General features: G+C 46.6%; 1 protein-coding gene across 3 annotated transcripts in view; it reads right to left on the reverse strand.

Annotated features, from left to right (window-relative positions):
• The window catches only part of LOC135371780 (uncharacterized), a 68,159-nt gene that overhangs the window by 29,951 nt on the left and 15,268 nt on the right, over positions 1-22,940 (reverse strand). For all 3 annotated transcript variants that reach the window (XM_064605732.1, XM_064605734.1, XM_064605733.1), the window contains 2 exons: positions 7,738-7,879; positions 7,482-7,660 (listed from right to left, as the gene is read on the reverse strand). In XM_064605732.1, the coding sequence (XP_064461802.1) occupies positions 7,482-7,660; positions 7,738-7,879 (321 nt within the window). The remainder of the gene's footprint in view (positions 1-7,481; positions 7,661-7,737; positions 7,880-22,940) is intronic.

Here is a 22,940-nt window from a genome sequence, read left to right on the forward strand (position 1 = left end):
TGGGGCGTCATCAGCATTACGCAGGCAGGCAACGTTTGAGTGAATGGCATCAGAAGGTCACGTAACACGTGATTCCTCCCGTCAGGGTGAGATAACTCACTCACTGAAAGCCCAGTGCAAAGCCAGTGAAGTATACATGAAAAAAATAGCCGGAGCTCTTTGGCTGCCCGTATACATTATGTTTGTAACTAAAACGTGGCCATGCCAGTACTGGACAGCTGTTTCGGCCTTGTTGGGCCTCATGAGCAGTACGCAGGCAGGCAACGTTTGAATGAATGGCGTCAGGTCACGTAACACGTGATTCCTCCCGTCAGGGTGAGATAACTCACTCACTGAAAGCCCAGTGCAAGGCCAGTGATGTATACAAGGAAAAAAATAGCCGGAGCTCTTTAGCTGCACGTATGCATTATGTTTGTAACTCAAACGTCGCCATGCCAGTACTGGACAGCTGTTTCGGCATTCTGGGGCCTCATCAGCAGTACGCTGGCAGGCAACGTTTGAGTGAATGGCGTCAGAAGGTCACGTAACACGTGATTCCTCCCGTCAGGGTGAGATAACTCACTCACTGAACGCCCAGTGCAAGGCCAGTGATGTATACAAGGAAAAAAATAGCAGGAGCTCTTTGGCTGCTCGTATACATTATGTTTGTAACTCAAACGTCGCCATGCCAGTACTGGACAGCTGTTTCGGCCTTCTGGGGCCTCATCAGCAGTACGCAGGCAGGCAACGTTTGAGTGAATGGCATCAGAAGGTCACGTAACACGTGATTCCTCCCGTCAGGGTGAGATAACTCACTCACTGAAATCCCAGTGCAAAGCCAGTGAAGTATATATGAAAAAAAATAGCCGGAGCTCTTTGGCTGCCCGTATACATTATGTTTGTAACTCAAACGTGGCCATGCCAGTACTGGACAGCTGTTTCGGCCTTGTTGGGCCTCATGAGCAGTACGCAGGCAGGCAACGTTTGAGTAAATGGCGTCAGAAGGTCGCGTAACACGTGATTCCTTCCGTCAGGGTGAGATGTCTCACTCACTGAAAGCCCGGTGCAAAGCCAGTGAAGTATACATGAAAAAAAATAGCCGGAGCTCTTTGGCTGCCCGTATACATTATGTTTGTAACTCAAACGTGGCCATGCCAGTACTGGGCAGCTGTTTCGGCCTTGTTGGGCCTCATGAGCAGGACGCAGGCAGGCAACGTTTGAGTGAATGGCGTCAGAAGGTCGCGTAACACGCGATTCCTTCCGTCAGGGTGAGATGTCTCACTCACTGAAAGCCCAGTGCAAAGCCAGTGAACTATACAAGGAAAAAAATAGCCGGAGCTCTTTGGCTGCGCGTATAGCATATGCTTGTAACTCAAACGTCGCCATGTCAGTACTGGACAGCTGTTTCGGCCTTCTGAGGCCTCATCAGCAGTACGCAGGCAGGCAACGTTTGAGTGAATGGCATCAGAAGGTCACGTAACACGTGATTCCTCCCGTCAGGGTGATATAACTCACTCACTGAAGGCCCAGTGCAAAGCCAGTGAAGTATACAAGGAAAAAAATAGCCGGAGCTCTTTAGCTGCACGTATGCATTATGTTTGTAACTCAAACGTCGCCATGCCAGTACTGGACAGCTGTTTCGGCATTCTGGGGCCTCATCAGCAGTACGCAGACAGGCAACGTTTGAGTGAATGGCATCAGAAGGTCACGTAACACGTGATTCCTCCCGTCAGGGTGAGATAACTCACTCACTGAAATCCCAGTGCAAAGCCAGTGAAGTATATATGAAAAAAAATAGCCGGAGCTCTTTGGCTGCCCGTATACATTATGTTTGTAACTCAAACGTGGCCATGCCAGTACTGGACAGCTGTTTCGGCCTTGTTGGGCCTCATGAGCAGTACGCAGGCAGGCAACGTTTGAGTAAATGGCGTCAGAAGGTCGCGTAACACGTGATTCCTTCCGTCAGGGTGAGATGTCTCACTCACTGAAAGCCCGGTGCAAAGCCAGTGAAGTATACATGAAAAAAAAATAGCCGGAGCTCTTTGGCTGCCCGTATACATTATGTTTGTAACTCAAACGTGGCCATGCCAGTACTGGGCAGCTGTTTCGGCCTTGTTGGGCCTCATGAGCAGGACGCAGGCAGGCAACGTTTGAGTGAATGGCGTCAGAAGGTCGCGTAACACGCGATTCCTTCCGTCAGGGTGAGATGTCTCACTCACTGAAAGCCCAGTGCAAAGCCAGTGAACTATACAAGGAAAAAAATAGCCGGAGCTCTTTGGCTGCGCGTATAGCATATGCTTGTAACTCAAACGTCGCCATGTCAGTACTGGACAGCTGTTTCGGCCTTCTGAGGCCTCATCAGCAGTACGCAGGCAGGCAACGTTTGAGTGAATGGCATCAGAAGGTCACGTAACACGTGATTCCTCCCGTCAGGGTGATATAACTCACTCACTGAAGGCCCAGTGCAAAGCCAGTGAAGTATACAAGGAAAAAAATAGCCGGAGCTCTTTAGCTGCACGTATGCATTATGTTTGTAACTCAAACGTCGCCATGCCAGTACTGGACAGCTGTTTCGGCATTCTGGGGCCTCATCAGCAGTACGCAGACAGGCAACGTTTGAGTGAATGGCATCAGAAGGTCACGTAACACGTGATTCCTCCCGTCAGGGTGAGATAATTGACTCAGTGAAAGCCCAGTGCAAAGCCAGTGAAGTGACATTTACTTGGGCCATTTCCGAGTTAACTTCGCGAAAGTTTACATCATGAAACTTACGTTACACGACATTCACATCAGCAGGTGGCAACAAACTAGTAAGAACAAATGCCGTCGACCGCATCACTCTAGGTTGAGTAGTTATTATTGTCATCATTATTATTATAGATCAAGCGGACGTTATCTGGGACACCCTGTATATACCGTTTACGGCGAAATCGTGTGGCCAATTCGTGGCAACTTTTGTGCCAGGTCTCACCTGTTCTCGCTAGTTTTGCCAGACTTCGTATATTACTGTGGCGTCTGGTAAGCGCCAGGAATTTGTCAGCAAGCACATTTTTCGGCCAGGCTCGCAACGACCGGGTAACGGGCTGCTGAAGTATATTTGGTGTTGTCACATCCGCGTCGTTAAGGTGGCAGGGCCCTCGTCCGGCCGCACGTTGAAGTTCACTGAGTTAGCAGACGCCGGAACCCGAAGGCGAGCGACTGCGATGCCCTTACCGTGATCGAAGCGTCAAAAACCGCTAGATTCCTTGCACTCATGTTCGGGTGGTGAAGGTCACGTGTTCCAGCGCGGGCTCCGACATAACGATTTCCTAGAACTAGCCTCTATTACAGTGAAATGACCAACCGAATTCGCCATTAGTCTTAACAATAGCTAGACCAATGCGTAGCGCACACAGTCAGTGCAGGTCTGTCGTGTATTATCTTGTGTGCGTCCGCTAGTTCGGCTTGTTGACCACGATGCGTTTGAAAGGGTATCGCCGTCGCTGTTCGCGCAATTAAGTACACAGAGGACGATAACGTTGCGCGTGTGCAAACCCTCTGCAACTACCACGCTAGCAGTAGCAAAGTCTGTTAAGTCGCCACTGGGCGACTTAACATCAGGCAAACGCCATGCGTTCCGTTTCATGATCATGAGGGGGAATTTGCATGATATGCTATAGCAGTATCTTTCCACAAATTTCTCGGAGATTATTTGTTTATCTGAAGGAAGGTTTCAATGTTGTATGTCTACAGTACACGGTAGTACTGTACAGGTCGTATTGCTTCGGCTATGAGAATCGCCTGATGTCCCTTTGAGCGACCCTTTGACTTATAAGCAACAAACTGTCTCATTGAAACGGATACATAGTATGGTAGTAAGTTATGCGCTTAGGAACCGATGTAGTCAGTTTTAAAGGGACTACAGCAGCCATCGCGGTCGATCCCAAAACTGTGGTATCGAAGATCCGACGCGAATTGGTGGAATCCCAAAACACGTTCCCCAACCCTTCCGACTTACTTTTTGAGATAATACATTTCCTCTTGAATGAGAGTGATCGAGGGAGCGCTGACACATTTTCCCTGTTTTTCGTGAATCGGAAAAGCTTCATATATCTCTCGATTCCGCTGCGATCGGAGACTACCCAAGCAACACACAATATTGGGCCCATATTGGCTGGTCATTGGCGATATGGTTCCAATATGGGGACCGTTGAAACGGGCCCCATATTTTTTTTGTAATTGTATGCAACATGGGTCAACGAGATCTGCAGAAATGAAAAAGCAAAAAGAAGAGAGAAGTAATATCAGTGGTGAACATTAAAGTGGATAGGGCTTTATTATTACACGGACTCTCCTTTGGTGTTATCACAGAAATATTGGCAGTATTAGCGCAAAATTGGCTTACCAATATGTGCAGCCCATATTGGTCCAATTGGAGCCTGGTTGCATTCCCCATATTGGACCAATATTGGCAATCTTGGCAGCCCATATGGGTCCAATATTGGAGTGCGGCTTGGCTAATTTCTATGCAAGTTTTCTCAAAGGATCGCAGCGGGATCGAGAGATATATGAAGTTTTTGTGTTCCACGAAAAAGGGGAAAAAAGTGTCAGCGCTCCATCTCTCACCCTCATTCAGTGGCTGCGGCGGTGTGAACTTGCCATTTAAGATTGTATTTCATGTGCGAAGATTTGAAAGCGAACCACATGTCACAGAGTTTTAGATAATAATAATTGTGTGTTTACGTTGCAAGACAACTGAGTGTTTTAGAGCATCGTATGCTATTGCCTTTGCGTACGTAAGTGATATCGTTTATGGTTCTGCGCACGCGCAAAACATTAGGAGAGCTCGCAGAACCACATCGCTGTATGGTGCGGAACATAATATGTGTCAAAAATAGTAATTTCAGATCATTCCTCACGAAAGTTCTGTCATGAGCGGCTCCGCTGCGGAATGTCGTAATGGTATACGGATCATTCCTGAAATATGTCGCTTTCGAGGGGAATGGCTTGCAGGGGTGTCATTTGATGTAGAATTTTCATTTACACTCATCAACTTTATTTCGTCAGCTTTAAAGGGACGTTTAAAAGGCAGTTTAAGTTTCATTAAAAAACTATGAGTGCCGCAAAGATGTCGTTTTTACATTACGTACGACCAGGCGGGCATCTTTTGAATTATAGTATACACATGACTGATTACCTAAAATTCATTAATTGCTCTTTAATTCGGGACTTTCGGGCAAGAGCGAGATAAGAGAACGCGAGGGAATCCTCGTTGAGATCCGTTTTAACTCCGTTTTAACCGTGAGTAAAAAGAAACAGTAGGTGCTGAGAAATATCGACTGCTTAATTTCTGTATGCAAATCAGCCGAAACCTAAAAATCGCGCCTCAGGAGGGCATCACCCTCGTCGACGAAGGCTTACCTGGGGCGCGAAGCAGTTTATCTGGCCAGCTGAGCGGCAGGTACTCGAATGACCTACATCGCTCCAAGTTACGTGGCCCACTGACGTGAAATAAGCGCGGTACTCCCTCTGTTCCCTGTCGCAGCGGTTTCGTTTTCGGCTCATTTGCACGACAAAATTCGGGGATGGATATTTTGACGCACTGGCGTGTTTCAGGATTGTTTAAACGTGAAATGGCTTGCAACTAGGATAGTATCTCCATCTGCTTTTGCTTGAATTCCCCTAATTCGAAAGTTAATTAATATATTTAGATAATAGTCATCTTGTAGTTGCACACTTTCTTCAAGCGGATGTCAGCTAAGGTGTAGGACTCAACTGCAGAAGCATCTCTCAGCTATGCTGATCTTTCGTAAAAAGTATCACAAGGGTAGAAAAACACGCTATATTAATTTTAATTACAGAAAAGATGAAATTGCTGCTTTGAGTTTCTTCGCCAGGTCTACGTTACTCGTCCCCCTTACACCAAATTTCTGATATCATCGCCAAGCTCAACCTCCAATGACGGCGCTGTTCGCAAGTAACGAGCCCCTTCACAGTAACGATCGAAGTCCGATGGTGTCCAGAAATATCAGAAGAGCTTTGAGCGCAGACCATTGCTGGGTTGAATTGGGCCAGGAACCAAGCAATTTCGATAGGGAGAAAAGTCGAGAGTCCAGCTGACGAAGAGACTCGGTTCGGGAAGATTGGTAGTGGGGGCAATGAAGAAGAATATGCTCCACATCCTCAAGAGCACCACAGTGGCAGCAGGTGGGACAGTCAACTTGTCTCAAGCGGTAACGCCACTGAGCTGTAAAGGCCACATCGAGACGCATTCGGTGGATTAATGCAGCACCTTGACGAGAGGTGTTTCGTGGCATGCGGAAAGCGAGCGTTGGATCAACTCAGGTCAACATAGAGGGGGGAGAATCTCGGTTGTCCATTGGCGGGAAGCCAGGGGTGTCAGGAAGTGTCGCAGAATTGAACGGGGGTCTCTTCTCAGCAGAACAATACTGGTCCATTTCCGATACGAGAGTGCTGCTTCTGCGGCGCTGTCGGCCTGCTCGTTCCCCACGAACTGGAGAACCTAGCCTGTGGCCTGCTTCGGAGATAGTGTGGTAAGCCATTAACACATCTGTAACCAGGGGTGCGGATGGGCCTCGTATGCTGGAATTTTCAATTGCTTGAAGTGCAGATTTGGTGTCTGAGAAGACAGCCATCAGCGATGTGCTGTAGAAAGAAAAGGATGGCATAGAGTTCCGCAGCTGTGGAGGAGGTTGGATGTGAAAGGCGTCTTCCGTGCACAACGCCTTCGGATGGTATGAGGAATGCTGAGGCGGACTTGTTGTTTCGGGATGCGCCATCGGTATATGCTGCCGTAAACTTAGAAAACTTCTCGTCTGCCAGAGCCTGAAAATCGGCTCGGAGGACTTGAGGGGGGACCTGATCGCTTCTTTCCAGAAGGTCTGGAAGGCGTACAAAAGTGGGCGGTACCTGTAGAGACCGGGGGGCTTCCGGCGGTATAGTGTCCTTAGGTACGAAGCCAATGAGAGTCCGGCGTGTCCTCTGCGCTACTCGATAGAAGTCGCTTTCAGGGCGGTATCGAATTTTGCTGAGGTGCGGGTGGCGGGGAATGTGAGCACGCAAACGGAGGAAGTGCCGAGCCGTTTCAAGTTCACGGAGAACCTCAATCGGAAGCTCACCAGCCTGTACTTGCAGTGTTTCAGCCATTCTTGGAACACCGAGGCATCGACAAAGGCTTCGAGCAAACAGGGACCGAAGTGTATTAATGAAGTTGTTGATATCCTGTGCAGAATAGGAAGGCTGTAAGGCACAGTCGCCCTCACCAGCAGCTCATTTGCATCCTACTTTTATGTTCAGCAAGTGTCATTGATTAAGTAGAACGAACAGCGATGCCACTGTGGTCAACGTGCGGATCAATTTTGTCAACACGTGAGCCAATTGCCGCTAGAAATCACCCTGTCGCTTATCGGGAAGGAAAAAAGCAGAATGCTCTGATAAACAAATTACAGTTAGTCGTGCAAACCCCCTAATCTGTTTCCGACCTCTATGGTCGAAACTCTTACCTGAACGAAAAACAATTTAGGTTGCTCAACCAGATCTTCACAGTTCCTTCTGCCGAACGTAGCATACACTTTGGACAGTTGAATTTCTTTGGCGTCTGAGCAGATTATGGCATCATCGTTCCCATGGTTCAACAGGAACACGCAGATGCAGTATGTACGTGAGTGATCCTCGCCAGCCACTGCACCAATCACGGGACGAATAAAGAAGTGAAGTAAACGAAAGCAAAATGAGAAAATAAAATAAAAAAAAACTTACGCTCTTCAAGCTTTTTGAGAAACTCCTCGCTTTTGAAGTTTTCATACACACAAACGTCAAATCCAAGCTGTTCATGAAAGATCCTTCGTATCCTATCTTCGTCTTTTTCGGTTCCAATTTGTTCAGGATGTCCAGCAATCTTCTGCAAAAAAAGCAAGATTGACATGCTTGTTGGAAGGTGGACTGGAGAGAACAGCGTCATGTGGGATGCAAGAAAATGCCGAAGCCTAATACATCTGAATACCTTGCCGGCTCTGTATTGGTTTTTGGTCAGGTATAGTCCCACCCTACATGTGTAATTATCTAATCAATCAACAGTACATTCGCATTGACAGTGCTGGGTATTGCCGTTGCAGTTTACGAAGCCCAACCACGTGCATGTGTGAACTGTGGCGTTACCCTGTAGCAGCACTAGTGCCATCGGATGATGGCAGTTCAGTTTGAACGAGAGCGCGCTGAGCGCGATTAAACCAGTTGTTCTCCATCAGTCACGGAGTACGGTTGTGTTCGTACGCCACATTTGGTGACCCGGACCTGAACATATGCAGTTCGCTGGGCCGTGTGGAGACTTTTACCATACTTTTGTGACCCCGTCCAGATGTGTGAGGGCGATACATGTTTGTTTCTCGTTCCACTCGTACGCTTCAGCGAGGTCATGAACTTTCTCTATCCAGGCTTCTACGTTCTCGTGCGTCTTTTACCATGAGTCAAATAAAGGGACTAATTTGGCACTTTCGATGGCCAGTGGTGCGTCCGAGTGTCCACAGTGTCCCGATTCCCAGTTTGACGTCGAAGCTGAGGTCATTGCGTTGCCCTATTCATTCGTGCCCTAGTCTTCACGTACCGCCGTCTCAATAGCCGTCTGCATCAGTTCTCTAAACTCAAACCTGCTAGCCGACCTTTGTTGCGTTGGATTCTTGACTCGTGGGGCGCTGCCGCTCGTTGACATTCCGTGTGGCTGATCCGTCGTGTGGCCAACAGTGACAGGTTCGTTGTCACTGATGTCGTCGGCCGATGTGTGATCAGAAGTTTACGAACTTCTGGCTGCGTCGTCCCCGTAGTCTCATGTGCAACAGTTGGCGCTTGCGTCGATGCCGTCGTCTCATTATGTATATGACTCAGCAAATATGTCAGAGTGAAAGGAGGATCAGTGAGAGAGAGTGGCTGGTTTGTCCCTTCAGAAGACGCACAATGGAAGTCGCTGGGAAGGCGCGCTAGCTTAGCTGAATTGGTAGAGCCCTGAACCGGTAATACATAAGATGTGGGTTCGACTCCTACAGCTGGTTAACCTTTTCAGTGACTTCCATCTTTCATCGTTAATTTCTTAGGCAATTTTAGGCCTTGTATGTATTTGTCCCTTGTATGTTGTTGCCTCAGAACATCAGTTGTCTCATGTACAACAGTTGCCGCTTGCGTCGATCCCGTCGTATCAATGTGTGTATGAGTGTGCAAATATGTAAGAGTGAAAGGAGGATCAGTGAGAGAGAGCGGCTGGTTCGTCCCTTCCGATGATGCACCCTGGAAGTTGTTGGAAAGGCGCGTTAGCTTAGCTGAATTGGTGGAGCCCTGGACCGGTGATACATAAGATGTGGGTTCGACTCCTACAGCTGGTTAACCTTTTCAGTGACTTCCATCTTTCATCGTTAATTTCTTAGGCAATTTTAGGCCTTGTATGTATTTGTCCCTTGTATGTTGTTGCCTCAGAACATCAGTTGTCTCATGTACAACAGTTGCCGCTTGCGTCGATCCCGTCGTATCAATGTGTGTATGAGTGTGCAAATATGTAAGAGTGAAAGGAGGATCAGTGAGAGAGAGCGGCTGGTTCGTCCCTTCCGATGATGCACCCTGGAAGTTGTTGGAAAGGCGCGTTAGCTTAGCTGAATTGGTGGAGCCCTGGACCGGTGATACACAAGATGTCGGTTCGACTCCTACAGCTGGTTAACCTTTTCAGTGACTTCCATCTTTCATCGTTAATTTCTTGAGCAATTTGAGGCCTTGTATGTATTTGTCCCTTGGATGTTGTTGCCTCAGAACATCAGTTGTCCCATGTACAACAGTTGCCGCTTACGTCGATCCCGTCGTATCAATGTGTGTATGAGTGTGCAAATATGTAAGAGTGAAAGGAGGATCAGTGAGAGAGAGTGGCTGGTCTGTCCCTTCAGATGATGCACCCTGGAAGTTGTTGGAAAGGCGCGTTAGCTTAGCTGAATTGGTAGAGCCCTGGACCGGTAATACATAAGATGTGGGTTCGACTCCTACAGCTGGTTAACCTTTTCAGTGACTTCCATCTTTCATCGTTAATTTCTTAGGCAATTTGAGGCCTCGTATGTATTTGTCCCTTGTATGTTGTTGCCTCAGAACATCAGTTGTCTCATGTACAACAGATGCCGCTTGCGTCGATCCCGTCGTATCAATGTGTGTATGAGTGTGCAAATATGTAAGAGTGAAAGGAGGATCAGTGAGAGAGAGTGGCTGGTCTGTCCCTTCAATGATGCACCCTGGAAGTTGTTGGAAAGGCGCGTTAGCTTAGCTGAATTGGTAGAGTCCTGGACCGGTAATACATAAGATGTGGGTTCGACTCCTACAGCTGGTTAACCTTTTCAGTGACTTCCATCTTTCATCGTTAATTTCTTAGGCACTTTGAGGCCTCGTATGCATTTGTCCCTTGTATGTTGTTGCCTCAGAACATCAGTTGTCTCATGTACAACATTTGCCGCTTGCGTCGATCCCGTCGTATCAATGTGTGTATGAGTTAGCAAATATGTAAGAGTGAAAGGAGGATCAGTGAGAGAGAGTGGCTGGTCTGTCCCTTCAATGATGCACCCTGGAAGTTGTTGGAAAGGCGCGTTAGCTTAGCTGAATTGGTAGAGCCATGGACCGGTAATACATAAGATGTGGGTTCGACTCCTACAGCTGGTTAACCTTTTCAGTGACTTCCATCTTTCATCGTTAATTTATTAGGCAATTTGAGGCCTCGTATGTATTATCCCTTGTATGTTGTTGCCTCAGAACATCAGTTGTCTTATGTACAACAGTTGCCGCTTGCGTCGATCCCATCGTATCAATGTGTGTATGAGTGTGCAAATATGTAAGAGTGAAAGGAGGATCAGTGAGAGAGAGTGGCTGGTTTGTCCCTTCAGATGACGCACCCTGGAAGTTGTTGGGAAAGCGCGTTAGCTTAGCTGAATTGGTAGAGCCCTGGACCGGTAACACATAAGATGTAGGTTCGACTCCTACAGCTGGTTAACCTTTTCAGTGACTTCCATCTTTCATCGTTAATTTCTTAGGCAATTTGAGGCCTCGTATGTATTTGTCCCTTGTATGTTGTTGCCTCAGAACATCAGTTGTCTCATGTACAACAGATGCCGCTTGCGTCGATCCCGTCGTATCAATGTGTGTATGAGTTAGCAAATATGTAAGTGAAAGGAGGATCAGTGAGAGAGAGTGGCTGGTCTGTCCCTTCAGATGATGCACCCTGGAAGTTGTTGGAAAGGCGCGTTAGCTTAGCTGAATTGGTAGAGCCCTGGACCGGTAATACATAAGATGTGGGTTCGACTCCTACAGCTGGTTAACCTTTTCAGTGACTTCCATCTTTCATCGTTAATTTCTTAGGCACTTTGAGGCCTCGTATGTATTATCCCTTGTATGTTGTTGCCTCAGAACATCAGTTGTCTTATGTACAACAGTTGCCGCTTGCGTCGATCCCATCGTATCAATGTGTGTATGAGTGTGCAAATATGTAAGAGTGAAAGGAGGATCAGTGAGAGAGAGTGGCTGGTTTGTCCCTTCAGATGACGCACCCTGGAAGTTGTTGGAAAGGCGCGTTAGCTTAGCTGAATTGGTAGAGCCCTGGACCGGTAATACATAAGATGTGGGTTCGACTCCTACAGCTGGTTAACCTTTTCAGTGACTTCCATCTTTCATCGTTAATTTATTAGGCAATTTGAGGCCTCGTATGTATTATCCCTTGTATGTTGTTGCCTCAGAACATCAGTTGTCTTATGTACAACAGTTGCCGCTTGCGTCGATCCCATCGTATCAATGTGTGTATGAGTGTGCAAATATGTAAGAGTGAAAGGAGGATCAGTGAGAGAGAGTGGCTGGTTTGTCCCTTCAGATGACGCACCCTGGAAGTTGTTGGGAAAGCGCGTTAGCTTAGCTGAATTGGTAGAGCCCTGGACCGGTAACACATAAGATGTAGGTTCGACTCCTACAGCTGGTTAACCTTTTCAGTGACTTCCATCTTTCATCGTTAATTTCTTAGGCAATTTGAGGCCTCGTATGTATTTGTCCCTTGTATGTTGTTGCCTCAGAACATCAGTTGTCTCATGTACAACAGATGCCGCTTGCGTCGATCCCGTCGTATCAATGTGTGTATGAGTTAGCAAATATGTAAGTGAAAGGAGGATCAGTGAGAGAGAGTGGCTGGTCTGTCCCTTCAGATGATGCACCCTGGAAGTTGTTGGAAAGGCGCGTTAGCTTAGCTGAATTGGTAGAGCCCTGGACTGGTAATACATAAGATGTGGGTTCGACTCCTACAGCTGGTTAACCTTTTCAGTGACTTCCATCTTTCATCGTTAATTTATTAGGCAATTTGAGGCCTCGTATGTATTATCCCTTGTATGTTGTTGCCTCAGAACATCAGTTGTCTTATGTACAACAGTTGCCGCTTGCGTCGATCCCATCGTATCAATGTGTGTATGAGTGTGCAAATATGTTAGAGTGAAAGGAGGATCAGTGTGAGAGAGTGGCTGGTTTGTCCCTTCAGATGACGCACCCTGGAAGTTGTTGGGAAAGCGCGTTAGCTTAGCTGAATTGGTAGAGCCCTGGACCGGTAACACATAAGATGTAGGTTCGACTCCTACAGCTGGTTAACCTTTTCAGTGATTTCCATCTTTCATCGTTAATTTCTTAGGCAATTTGAGGCCTCGTATGTATTTGTCCCTTGTATGTTGTTGCCTCAGAACATCAGTTGTCTCATGTACAACAGATGCCGCTTGCGTCGATCCCGTCGTATCAATGTGTGTATGAGTTAGCAAATATGTAAGTGAAAGGAGGATCAGTGAGAGAGAGTGGCTGGTCTGTCCCTTCAGATGATGCACCCTGGAAGTTGTTGGAAAGGCGCGTTAGCTTAGCTGAATTGGTAGAGCCCTGGACCGGTAATACATAAGATGTGGGTTCGACTCCTACAGCTGGTTAACCTTTTCAGTGACTTCCATCTTTCAGCGCTAATTTCTTAGGCAATTTGAGGCCTCGTATGTATTTGTCCCTTGTATGTTGTTGCCTCAGAACATCAGTTGTCTTATTTACAACAGTTGCCGCTTGCGTCGTTCCCGTCGTATCAATGTGTGTATGAGTCGGCAAATATGCAAGAGTGAAAGCAGGATCAGTGAGAGAGAGTGGCTGGTTTGTCCTTTGAGATGATGCACCCTAGAAGTTGCTGGAAAGGCGCGTTAGCTTAGCTGAATTGGTAGAGCCCTGGACCGGTAATACATAAGATGTGGGTTCGACTCCTACAGCTGGTTAACCTTTTCAGTGACTTCCATCTTTCATCGTTAATTTATTAGGCAATTTGAGGCCTCGTATGTATTATCCCTTGTACGTTGTTGCCTCAGAACATCAGTTGTCTTATGTACAACAGTTGCCGCTTGCGTCGATCCCATCGTATCAATGTCTGTATGAGTGTGCAAATATGTTAGAGTGAAAGGAGGATCAGTGTGAGAGAGTGGCTGGTTTGTCCCTTCAGATGACGCACCCTGGAAGTTGTTGGGAAAGCGCGTTAGCTTAGCTGAATTGGTAGAGCCCTGGACCGGTAACACATAAGATGTAGGTTCGACTCCTACAGCTGGTTAACCTTTTCAGTGATTTCCATCTTTCATCGTTAATTTCTTAGGCAATTTGAGGCCTCGTATGTATTTGTCCCTTGTATGTTGTTGCCTCAGAACATCAGTTGTCTTATTTACAACAGTTGCCGCTTGCGTCGTTCCCGTCGTATCAATGTGTGTATGAGTCGGCAAATATGTAAGAGTGAAAGGAGGATCAGTGAGAGAGAGTGGCTGGTTTGTCCCTTCAGATGACGCACCCTGGAAGTTGTTGGAAAGGCGCGTTAGCTTAGCTGAATTGGTAGAGCCCTGGACCGGTAATACATAAGATGTGGGTTCGACTCCTACAGCTGGTTAACCTTTTCAGTGACTTCCATCTTTCATCGTTAATTTCTTAGGCACTTTGAGGCCTCGTATGCATTTGTCCCTTGTATGTTGTTGCCTCAGAACATCAGTTGTCTCATGTACAACATTTGCCGCTTGCGTCGATCCCGTCGTATCAATGTGTGTATGAGTGTGCAAATATGTAAGAGTGAAAGGACGATCAGTGAGAGAGAGTGGCTGGTTTGTCCCTTCAGATGATGCACCCTGGAAGTTGTTGGAAAGGCGCGTTAGCTTAGCTGAATTGGTAGAGCCCTGGACCGGTAATACATAAGATGTGGGTTCGACTCCTACAGCTGGTTAACCTTTTCAGTGACTTCCATCTTTCATCGTTAATTTATTAGGCAATTTGAGGCCTCGTATGTATTATCCCTTGTATGTTGTTGCCTCAGAACATCAGTTGTCTTATGTACAACAGTTGCCGCTTGCGTCGATCCCATCGTATCAATGTGTGTATGAGTGTGCAAATATGTAAGAGTGAAAGGAGGATCAGTGAGAGAGAGTGGCTGGTTTGTCCCTTCAGATGACGCACCCTGGAAGTTGTTGGGAAAGCGCGTTAGCTTAGCTGAATTGGTAGAGCCCTGGACCGGTAACACATAAGATGTAGGTTCGACTCCTACAGCTGGTTAACCTTTTCAGTGACTTCCATCTTTCATCGTTAATTTCTTAGGCAATTTGAGGCCTCGTATGTATTTGTCCCTTGTATGTTGTTGCCTCAGAACATCAGTTGTCTCATGTACAACAGTTGCCGCTTGCGTCGTTCCCGTCGTATCAATGTGTGTATGAGTCAGCAAATATGTAAGAGTGAAAGGAAGATCAGTGAGAGAGAGTGGCTGGTTTGTCCCTTCAGATGACGCACCCTGGAAGCTGTTGGGAAAGCGCGTTAGCTTAGCTGAATTGGTAGAGCCCTGGACCGGTAACACATAAGATGTAGGTTCGACTCCTACAGCTGGTTAACCTTTTCAGTGACTTCCATCTTTCATCGTTAATTTCTTAGGCAATTTGAGGCCTCGTATGTATTTGTCCCTTGTATGTTGTTGCCTCAGAACATCAGTTGTCTCATGTACAACAGTTGCCGCTTGCGTCGTTCCCGTCGTATCAATGTCTGTATGAGTCAGCAAATATGTAAGAGTGAAAGGAGGATCAGTGAGAGAGAGTGGCTGGTTTGTCCCTTCAGATGATGCACCCTGGAAGTTGTTGGAAAGGCGCGTCAGCTTAGCTGAATTGGTAGAGCCCTGGACCGGTAATACATAAGATGTGGGTTCGACTCCTACAGCTGGTTAACCTTTTCAGTGACTTCCATCTTTCAGCGCTAATTTCTTAGGCAATTTGAGGCCTCGTATGTATTTGTCCCTTGTATGTTGTTGCCTCAGAACATCAGTTGTCTTATTTACAACAGTTGCCGCTTGCGTCGTTCCCGTCGTATCAATGTGTGTATGAGTCGGCAAATATGCAAGAGTGAAAGCAGGATCAGTGAGAGAGAGTGGCTGGTTTGTCCTTTGAGATGATGCACCCTAGAAGTTGCTGGAAAGGCGCGTTAGCTTAGCTGAATTGGTAGAGCCCTGGACCGGTAATACATAAGATGTGGGTTCGACTCCTACAGCTGGTTAACCTTTTCAGTGACTTCCATCTTTCATCGTTAATTTCTTAGGCAATTTGAGGCCTCGTATGTATTTGTCCCTTGTATGTTGTTGCCTCAGAACATCAGTTGTCTCATGTACAACAGTTGCCGCTTGCTCGATCCCGTCGTATCAATGTGTGTATGAGTCAGCAAATATGTAAGAGTGAAAGGAGGATCAGTGAGAGAGAGTGCCTGGTCTGTCCCTTCAGATGATGCACCCTGGAAGTTGTTGGAAAGGCGCGTCAGCTTAGCTGAATTGGTAGAGCCCTGGACCGGTAATACATAAGATGTGGGTTCGACTCCTACAGCTGGTTAACCTTTTCAGTGACTTCCATCTTTCATCGTTAATTTCTTAGGCAATTTGAGGCCTCGTATGTATTTGTCCCTTGTATGTTGTTGCCTCAGAACATCAGTTGCCTCATGTACAACAGTTGCCGCTTGCGTCGATCCCGTCGTATCAATGTGTGTATGAGTGTGCAAATATGTAAGAGTGAAAGGAGGATCAGTGAGAGAGAGTGGCTGGTTTGTCCCTTCAGATGATGCACCCTGGAAGTTGTTGGAAAGGCGCGTTAGCTTAGCTGAATTGGTAGAGCCCTGGACCGGTAATACATAAGATGTGGGTTCGACTCCTACAGCTGGTTAACCTTTTCAGTGACTTCCATCTTTCATCCTTAATTTCTTAGGCACTTTGAGGCCTCGTATGCATTTGTCCCTTGTATGTTGTTGCCTCAGAACATCAGTTGTCTCATGTACAACATTTGCCGCTTGCGTCGATCCCGTCGTATCAATGTGTGTATGAGTGTGCAAATATGTAAGAGTGAAAGGAGGATCAGTGAGAGAGAGTGGCTGGTTTGTCCCTTCAGATGATGCACCCTGGAAGTTGTTGGAAAGGCGCGTTAGCTTAGCTGAATTGGTAGAGCCCTGGACCGGTAATACATAAGATGTGGGTTCGACTCCTACAGCTGGTTAACCTTTTCAGTGACTTCCATCTTTCATCGTTAATTTATTAGGCAATTTGAGGCCTCGTATGTATTTGTCCCTTGTATGTTGTTGCCTCAGAACATCAGTTGTCTCATGTACAACAGTTGCCGCTTGCGTCGTTCCCGTCGTATCAATGTGTGTATGAGTGTGCAAATATGTAAGAGTGAAAGGAGGATCAGTGAGAGAGAGTGGCTGGTTTGTCCCTTCAGATGACACACCCTCGAAGTTGTTGGGAAGGCGCGTTAGCTTAGCTGAATTGGTAGAGCCCTGGACCGGTAATACATAAGATGTGGGTTCGACTCCTACAGCTGGTTAACCTTTTCAGTGACTTCCATCTTTCATCGTTAATTTCTTAGGCAATTTGAGGCCTCGTATGTATTTGTCCCTTGTATGTTGTTGCCTCAGAACATCAGTTGTCTCATGTACAACAGTTGCCGCTTGCGTCGTTCCCGTCGTATCAATGTGTGTATGAGTGTGCAAATATGTAAGAGTGAAAGGAGGATCAGTGAGAGAGAGTGGCTGGTTTGTCCCTTCAGAAGACGCACCCTGGACGTCGCTGGGAAGGCGCACTAGCTTAGCTCAATTGGTAGAGCCCTGGACCGGTAATACATAAGATGTGGGTTCGACTCCTACAGCTGGTTAACCTTTTCAGTGACATCCATCTTTCATCGTTAATTTCTTAGGCAATTTGAATCCTTGTATGTATTTGTCCCTTGTATGTTGTTGCCTCAGAACATCAGTTGTCTCATGTACAACAGTTGCCGCTTGCGTCGTTCCCGTCGTATCAATGTGTGTATGAGTGTGCAAATATGTAAGAGTGAAAGGAGGATCAGTGAGAGAGAGTGGCTGGTTTGTCCCTTCAGAAGACGCACCCTGGACGTCGCTGGGAAGGCGCACTAGCTTAGCTGAATTGGTAGAGCCCTGGACCGGTAATACATAAGCTGTGGGTTCGACTCCTACAGCTGGTTAACCTTTTCAGTGACATCCATCTTTCATCGTTAATTTCTTAGGCAATTTGAATCCTTGTATGTATTTGTCCCTTGTATGTTGTTGCCTCAGAACATCAGTTGTCTCATGTACAACAGTTGCCGCTTGCGTCGTTCCCGTCGTATCAATGTGTGTATGAGTGTGCAAATATGTAAGAGTGAAAGGAGGATCAGTGAGAGAGAGTGGCTGGTTTGTCCCTTCAGAAGACGCACCCTGGACGTCGCTGGGAAGGCGCACTAGCTTAGCTGAATTGGTAGAGCCCTGGACCGGTAATACATAAGATGTGGGTTCGACTCCTACAGCTGGTTAACCTTTTCAGTGACATCCATCTTTCATCGTTAATTTCTTAGGCAATTTGAGGCCTCGTATGTATTTGTCCCTTGTATGTTGTTGCCTCAGAACATCAGTTGTCTCATGTACAACAGTTGCCGCTTGCGTCGATCCCGTCGTATCAATGTGTGTATGAGTGTGCAAATATGTAAGAGTGAAAGGAGGATCAGTGAGAGAGAGTGGCTGGTTTGTCCCTTCAGATGATGCACCCTGGAAGTTGTTGGAAAGGCGCGTTAGCTTAGCTGAATTGGTAGAGCCCTGGACCGGTAATACATAAGATGTGGGTTCGACTCCTACAGCTGGTTAACCTTTTCAGTGACTTCCATCTTTCATCGTTAATTTCTTAGGCACTTTGAGGCCTCGTATGCATTTGTCCCTTGTATGTTGTTGCCTCAGAACATCAGTTGTCTCATGTACAACATTTGCCGCTTGCGTCGATCCCGTCGTATCAATGTGTGTATGAGTGTGCAAATATGTAAGAGTGAAAGGAGGATCAGTGAGAGAGAGTGGCTGGTTTGTCCCTTCAGATGATGCACCCTGGAAGTTGTTGGAAAGGCGCGTTAGCTTAGCTGAATTGGTAGAGCCCTGGACCGGTAATACATAAGATGTGGGTTCGACTCCTACAGCTGGTTAACCTTTTCAGTGACTTCCATCTTTCATCGTTAATTTATTAGGCAATTTGAGGCCTCGTATGTATTATCCCTTGTATGTTGTTGCCTCAGAACATCAGTTGTCTTATGTACAACAGTTGCCGCTTGCGTCGATCCCATCGTATCAATGTGTGTATGAGTGTGCAAATATGTAAGAGTGAAAGGAGCATCAGTGAGAGAGAGTGGCTGGTTTGTCCCTTCAGATGACGCACCCTGGAAGTTGTTGGGAAAGCGCGTTAGCTTAGCTGAATTGGTAGAGCCCTGGACCGGTAACACATAAGATGTAGGTTCGACTCCTACAGCTGGTTAACCTTTTCAGTGACTTCCATCTTTCATCGTTAATTTCTTAGGCAATTTGAGGCCTCGTATGTATTTGTCCCTTGTATGTTGTTGCCTCAGAACATCAGTTGTCTCATGTACAACAGTTGCCGCTTGCGTCGTTCCCGTCGTATCAATGTGTGTATGAGTCAGCAAATATGTAAGAGTGAAAGGAGGATCAGTGAGAGAGAGTGGCTGGTTTGTCCCTTCAGATGACGCACCCTGGAAGCTGTTGGGAAAGCGCGTTAGCTTAGCTGAATTGGTAGAGCCCTGGACCGGTAACACATAAGATGTAGGTTCGACTCCTACAGCTGGTTAACCTTTTCAGTGACTTCCATCTTTCATCGTTAATTTCTTAGGCAATTTGAGGCCTCGTATGTATTTGTCCCTTGTATGTTGTTGCCTCAGAACATCAGTTGTCTCATGTACAACAGTTGCCGCTTGCGTCGTTCCCGTCGTATCAATGTGTGTATGAGTCAGCAAATATGTAAGAGTGAAAGGAGGATCAGTGAGAGAGAGTGGCTGGTTTGTCCCTTCAGATGACGCACCCTGGAAGCTGTTGGGAAAGCGCGTTAGCTTAGCTGAATTGGTAGAGCCCTGGACCGGTAACACATAAGATGTAGGTTCGACTCCTACAGCTGGTTAACCTTTTCAGTGACTTCCATCTTTCATCGTTAATTTCTTAGGCAATTTGAGGCCTCGTATGTATTTGTCCCTTGTATGTTGTTGCCTCAGAACATCAGTTGTCTCATGTACAACAGTTGCCGCTTGCGTCGTTCCCGTCGTATCAATGTGTGTATGAGTCAGCAAATATGTAAGAGTGAAAGGAGGATCAGTGAGAGAGTGTGGCTGGTTTGTCCCTTCAGATGACGCACCCTGGAAGTTGTTGGGAAAGCGCGTTAGCTTAGCTGAATTGGTAGAGCCCTGGACCGGTAACACATAAGATGTAGGTTCGACTCCTACAGCTGGTTAACCTTTTCAGTGACTTCCATCTTTCATCGTTAATTTCTTAGGCAATTTGAGGCCTCGTATGTATTTGTCCCTTGTATGTTGTTGCCTCAGAACATCAGTTGTCTCATGTACAACAGTTGCCGCTTGCGTCGTTCCCGTCGTATCAATGTGTGTATGAGCCAGCAAATATGTAAGAGTGAAAGGAGGATCAGTGAGAGAGAGTGGCTGGTTTGTCCCTTCAGATGACGCACCCTGGAAGTTGTTGGGAAGGCGGGTTAGCTTAGCTGAATTGGTAGAGCCCTGGACCGGTAATACATAAGATGTGGGTTCGACTCCTACAGCTGGTTAACCTTTTCAGTGACTTCCATCTTTCATCGTTAATTTCTTAGGCAATTTGAGGCCTCGTATGTATTTGTCCCTTGTATGTTGTTGCCTCAGAACATCAGTTGTCTCATGTACAACAGTTGCCGCTTGCGTCGTTCCCGTCGTATCAATGTGTGTATGAGTGTGCAAATATGTAAGAGTGAAAGGAGGATCAGTGAGAGAGAGTGGCTGGTTTGTCCCTTCAGAAGACGCACCCTGGACGTCGCTGGGAAGGCGCACTAGCTTAGCTGAATTGGTAGAGCCCTGGACCGGTAATACATAAGATGTGGGTTCGACTCCTACAGCTGGTTAACCTTTTCAGTGACATCCATCTTTCATCGTTAATTTCTTAGGCAATTTGAATCCTTGTATGTATTTGTCCCTTGTATGTTGTTGCCTCAGAACATCAGTTGTCTCATGTACAACAGTTGCCGCTTGCGTCGTTCCCGTCGTATCAATGTGTGTATGAGTGTGCAAATATGTAAGAGTGAAAGGAGGATCAGTGAGAGATAGTGGCTGGTTTGTCCCTTCAGATGACACACCCTGGAAGTTGTTGGGAAGGCGCGTTAGCTTAGCTGAATTGGTAGAGCCCTGGACCGGTAATACATAAGATGTGGGTTCGACTCCTACAGCTGGTTAACCTTTTCAGTGACTTCCATCTTTCATCGTTAATTTCTTAGGCAATTTGAGGCCTCGTATGTATTTGTCCCTTGTATGTTGTTGCCTCAGAACATCAGTTGTCTCATGTACAACAGTTGCCGCTTGCGTCGTTCCCGTCGTATCAATGTGTGTATGAGTGTGCAAATATGTAAGAGTGAAAGGAGGATCAGTGAGAGAGAGTGGCTGGTTTGTCCCTTCAGAAGACGCACCCTGGACGTCGCTGGGAAGGCGCACTAGCTTAGCTCAATTGGTAGAGCCCTGGACCGGTAATACATAAGATGTGGGTTCGACTCCTACAGCTGGTTAACCTTTTCAGTGACATCCATCTTTCATCGTTAATTTCTTAGGCAATTTGAATCCTTGTATGTATTTGTCCCTTGTATGTTGTTGCCTCAGAACATCAGTTGTCTCATGTACAACAGTTGCCGCTTGCGTCGTTCCCGTCGTATCAATGTGTGTATGAGTGTGCAAATATGTAAGAGTGAAAGGAGGATCAGTGAGAGAGAGTGGCTGGTTTGTCCCTTCAGAAGACGCACCCTGGACGTCGCTGGGAAGGCGCACTAGCTTAGCTGAATTGGTAGAGCCCTGGACCGGTAATACATAAGATGTGGGTTCGACTCCTACAGCTGGTTAACCTTTTCAGTGACATCCATCTTTCATCGTTAATTTCTTAGGCAATTTGAAGCCTTGTATGTATTTGTCCCTTGTATGTTGTTGCCTCAGAACATCAGTTGTCTTATTTACAACAGTTGCCGCTTGCGTCGTTCCCGTCGTATCAATGTGTGTATGAGTCGGCAAATATGTAAGAGTGAAAGGAGGATCAGTGAGAGAGAGTGCCTGGTCTGTCCCTTCAGATGATGCACCCTGGAAGTTGTTGGAAAGGCGCGTCAGCTTAGCTGAATTGGTAGAGCCCTGGACCGGTAATACATAAGATGTGGGTTCGACTCCTACAGCTGGTTAACCTTTTCAGTGACTTCCATCTTTCAGCGCTAATTTCTTAGGCAATTTGAGGCCTCGTATGTATTTGTCCCTTGTATGTTGTTGCCTCAGAACATCAGTTGTCTTATTTACAACAGTTGCCGCTTGCGTCGTTCCCGTCGTATCAATGTGTGTATGAGTCGGCAAATATGCAAGAGTGAAAGCAGGATCAGTGAGAGAGAGTGGCTGGTTTGTCCTTTGAGATGATGCACCCTAGAAGTTGCTGGAAAGGCGCGTTAGCTTAGCTGAATTGGTAGAGCCCTGGACCGGTAATACATAAGATGTGGGTTCGACTCCTACAGCTGGTTAACCTTTTCAGTGACTTCCATCTTTCATCGTTAATTTCTTAGGCAATTTGAGGCCTCGTATGTATTTGTCCCTTGTATGTTGTTGCCTCAGAACATCAGTTGTCTCATGTACAACAGTTGCCGCTTGCTCGATCCCGTCGTATCAATGTGTGTATGAGTCAGCAAATATGTAAGAGTGAAAGGAGGATCAGTGAGAGAGAGTGCCTGGTCTGTCCCTTCAGATGATGCACCCTGGAAGTTGTTGGAAAGGCGCGTCAGCTTAGCTGAATTGGTAGAGCCCTGGACCGGTAATACATAAGATGTGAGTCGACTCCTACAGCTGGTTAACCTTTTCAGTGACTTCCATCTTTCATCGCTAATTTCTTAGGCAATTTGAGGCCTCGTATGTATTTATCCCTTGTATGTTGTTGCCTCAGAACATCAGTTGTCTTATTTACAACAGTTGCCGCTTGCGTCGTTCCCGTCGTATCAATGTGTGTATGAGTCAGCAAATATGTAAGAGTGAAAGGAGGATCAGTGAGAGAGAGTGGCTGGTTTGTCCTTTGAGATGATGCACCCTGGAAGTTGTTGGAAAGGCGCGTTAGCCTAGCTGAATTGGTAGAGCCCTGGACCGGTAATACATAAGATGTGGGTTCGACTCCTACAGCTGGTTAACCTTTTCAGTGACATCCATCTTTCATCGTTAATTTCTTAGGCAATTTGAAGCCTTGTATGTATTTGTCCCTTGTATGTTGTTGCCTCAGAACATCAGTTGTCTCATGTACAACAGTTGCCGCTTGCGTCGATCCCGTCGTATCAATGTGTGTATGAGTCAGCAAATATGTAAGAGTGAAAGGAGGATCAGTGAGAGAGA

This window comes from Ornithodoros turicata, unplaced genomic scaffold (assembly GCF_037126465.1).
Source record: "Ornithodoros turicata isolate Travis unplaced genomic scaffold, ASM3712646v1 Chromosome120, whole genome shotgun sequence".
Taxonomy (NCBI): Eukaryota; Metazoa; Arthropoda; class Arachnida; order Ixodida; family Argasidae; genus Ornithodoros; species Ornithodoros turicata.